General features: G+C 45.3%; 1 protein-coding gene across 1 annotated transcript; it reads right to left on the reverse strand.

The window, feature by feature from the left end:
- Positions 1-1,578: 1,578 nt before the first annotated feature.
- On the reverse strand, positions 1,579-2,601 carry LOC141689391 (uncharacterized). The gene is made up of 2 exons (XM_074493669.1): positions 2,272-2,601; positions 1,579-2,194 (listed from the first exon to the last, which is right to left on the reverse strand). Exons 1-2 carry the CDS (start codon positions 2,599-2,601, stop codon positions 1,643-1,645), a joined length of 882 nt encoding a protein of 293 aa, XP_074349770.1. The 3' UTR covers positions 1,579-1,642.
- Between the last annotated feature and the right edge of the window lie 623 nt (positions 2,602-3,224).

Raw genomic sequence — 3,224 nt, forward strand, 5'->3', positions numbered from 1 at the left:
CTGAGATTGAAGAAAGTTCAGGAAGTGTGTACTTCCGTGTTTTGAAGACACGAAGCATAGATGTTAAGCTTGTGGCTCCCGTAGGCTTGGGGACATCATGGATTGATCCCATCAAGGCTCACATTCAGACCGGTTGGTTGCCAAGCGATGCAATTGAGGCACGGAAGTTAACTGTTCGAGCACTAAGGTACTCTTTGATAGATGGGATTCTATATAAAAGATCTTTCGTGGTTCCTTACTTGAGGTGTCTCAGGCCCGATGAGGCACGCTTAGCTCTTGAGGAAGTGCATGGAGGTATTTGTTGGCAACACTTGGGGGGCAGGGCCTTGGCTCATAAGATAACTCGTTTAGGCTTCTATTGGCCAGAAATGATGGCTGATGCCAAAGAATATGTAAAGAAGTGTGACCGCTGTCAGAAGCATGCACCAATTGTTAGACAACCCCCTGAGATGATGACCTCTATCAACTCGCCTATTCCCTTTGCCATGTGGGGGATGGATATTCTAGGGCCTTTTCCTATGGCCACGGCACAAAGGAAATTTCTGATTGTAGCCATTGATTATTTCACCAAGTGGATTGAAGCCAAACCCTTGGCCAAAATCACTACTAAGCAGGTTGCACAATTCCTGTGGGAAAACATTATGTGCCGATATGGAATTCCCCGTATCCTTGTCACTGACAATGGAACACAATTCAACAATGAGGAATTCAAGAAGTATTGTGAAGAAAATGAAATCGAGTTACGATTCACCTCTGTGGCTCACCCGCAAGCCAATGGACAAGCAGAGGTAGCAAATCGGATAATCCTGGATGGACTAAAGAAGAGGATCGAGAAGTCAAGAAATAATTGGGTAGATGAGATACTTCCAATATTATGGGCCTACAGGACTACTTGTAGAGTCACGACAGATGCAACTCCTTTCATGTTGGCATATGGGGCGGAAGCAGTAGTTCCCGTGGAGATATCACATTCCTCTCCAAGGATTCAGGCTTTCGATGAGAAAGAAAATGAGGAAGGGCAGAGATTAGCCCTGGATTTAATTGATGAAGTGCGAGACAAAGCACATGCAAAGATAGTAGAATATCAGAAAAAAGCTTCATTCTACTACAACCTAAGGGTTAAAGAAAGGTTTTTTAAACAAGGCGATCTAATCTTGAGGAAGATAGAAGCATCTGGTGTAGGACAAAAAGGGAAGCTTGCCCCGAATTGGGAAGGGCCGTACAGAGTCAAGAGTGTTCAAGGTAGAGGAACCTACAAGCTAGAGACTATGGATGGTTTTGAAGTACCGAGAACTTGGCATGCACAAAACCTGAAGGTTTACTATGTGTAGGGAAGCCGGATACGATTCTCACTCGTCAGGATGGCGAGTAGGTTGAAAAACACCTTGAAGCTTTGCTTGCTTAGGATTTATATGTTTTAGCTTTATTACGAAATTTATTAAGACTTGTGTAAGGGACGAATCCCAGACAATTTTATGAAATTCATAAGTTCTTCAAAGTATGTTTGTGGCCTAACAAATAAAAATCAAATGCATGGATGCAAGCATAAAAGGTGATAAATGAAATAGATCTGATAGATGTTACAAAAGTTTGATAAATAAAGTCTCGAAAATAAAAAAAGCCACGCAGGACTGAAAAAGCTCTAAGGAGCTGAAGTACCCTCGGCATCCATATCATCGTCCTCTCCACTCTCGCTGGATGTCTCTGTCGTCTCGGAGGAGGAGGAAGAGCTGTCGTCCTCAGCAGGTCTGGAAGAAGACTCGGGAGGAGGAAGGAGTGGATCCTGAGGAACATGGTCCGAGACAACTACTCGGGTACGAAACCTCTGTAGCAAAGCCTCGTCATCAGGGCAGATGTAGTCCGCCGGGTTAATATCAGGACAAGCCTCGTTCACGGTCCCAAGGGCCGTGTCCCAACCAGTCCTAAAAAACTCGGGAAAGACTGAATCATCCCTAATCCTCATGGATTGGGCAAACTCCTCCGAGTCCAGATAGTTGTCTATAGCTTTATCCTTCTCCGCCCGAAGTACCACCAGCTCGGCGTTAGACTCTCCGAGTTCTTCCTCCTTGCGCTTGAGCTTCTTCTCCAGGGTAGCATACTTCTTCTGTTGCCTCCTGAGGGCATTATCGGCCTTATCAGAAGCCCGCTTCCATGATTCGGCTTGCCTCACAGCGCCTTGAAAATAGGCGTTAGACTGAAACAAAGCAATTAACAAAGTATAAGGCAATGCTACAAGAACGAAAAATAAGTTCAAAAAAAGAGAAGGCATACCGAAGCCAGAGACTGAGCTCCCATGAGCTTGATCCTCTCAAGATCAGGGGTGGCCACCACATCAGTAAAATCCTTGGGGGTCACGCTATGGTAAGACCAATCCCAAGCATGTTTCGTGGAACCAACTACGGTGTCCCCTCGGCGGAATCCCCAGAGAGGCTGAAAGGCGCCTGTGGCAGCAGCAGTAGGGGCAGCAGCAGTGATAGGAGTACCATGGCCTCCAGCTCCTTCAGTTGAGGCCTCCCCTATAGGCTCTTTGTGCTTCTTCAAAAAGATAGGCTCCGTGGCCTTTCCCCGGGTGTCTAGGCCTGCGAGCCGAGCTTTCTTCATCCTAGCTGTTTCCTCAACCAAAGGAACATTGTCCTCGTTAATCTCCTTAGCAGCTGAAACAAAGCAAAGGACAAAATAAGTGAAGTTAATAATGCATGAAATGAAGTAAAATTGAGAAGGAAAGAAAAATACCCTGTTGAGAAACAGAGGATAGTCCCACATGAATCAGGGAAAACTCCTCTAAGAGAGTCCAGCTGGTGGTCGTGCCATCATCCTGAGTAAGCCCATTATAAATAATAGTTTCTTCAGGAGTTAAGTGAATGGATTTGAGGCTACCATCACTGACCTTCCCAAAGGAAGATCGAAAAAGTGTGCCCCAGTCACCATTCTCCCAACGTAACCCGACGAAACTATTCCTCCAATTTTGATTATTATCAGGAATAGAGGCACTGTTAAAAATATGTTTGCTTTTGGGCCTTTGCTTGACATAGACCCAACCGCAGTTATTGGAAGAACTATTGTAACACTGAAAGACTTTCCTAAAAACAGCTACAGAAAGAGGAAAGCCCTCCCTAAGACAGCAGACCATAAAACATAGAATGTTCCTCCAGGCGTTTGGAGGAAGCTGACACGGGTTGATTTGTAAATCAGCCAAAAGATGAGGAATGAAGGGGTGAAAAGGA

Source organism: Apium graveolens, chromosome 2 (genome assembly GCF_009905375.1).
Source record: "Apium graveolens cultivar Ventura chromosome 2, ASM990537v1, whole genome shotgun sequence".
Classification (NCBI taxonomy): domain Eukaryota; kingdom Viridiplantae; phylum Streptophyta; class Magnoliopsida; order Apiales; family Apiaceae; genus Apium; species Apium graveolens.

Coding starts and splice junctions, on each gene's coding strand:
- LOC141689391 (XM_074493669.1), bottom strand. CDS start 2,601: ATGAAGAAAGCTCGGCTCGCAGGCCTAGACACCCGGGGAAAGGCCACG. Junction 2,195..2,271: donor GAGCTCAGTCTCTGGCTTCG/GTATGCCTTCTC, acceptor GCTTTGTTTCAG/TCTAACGCCTATTTTCAAGG.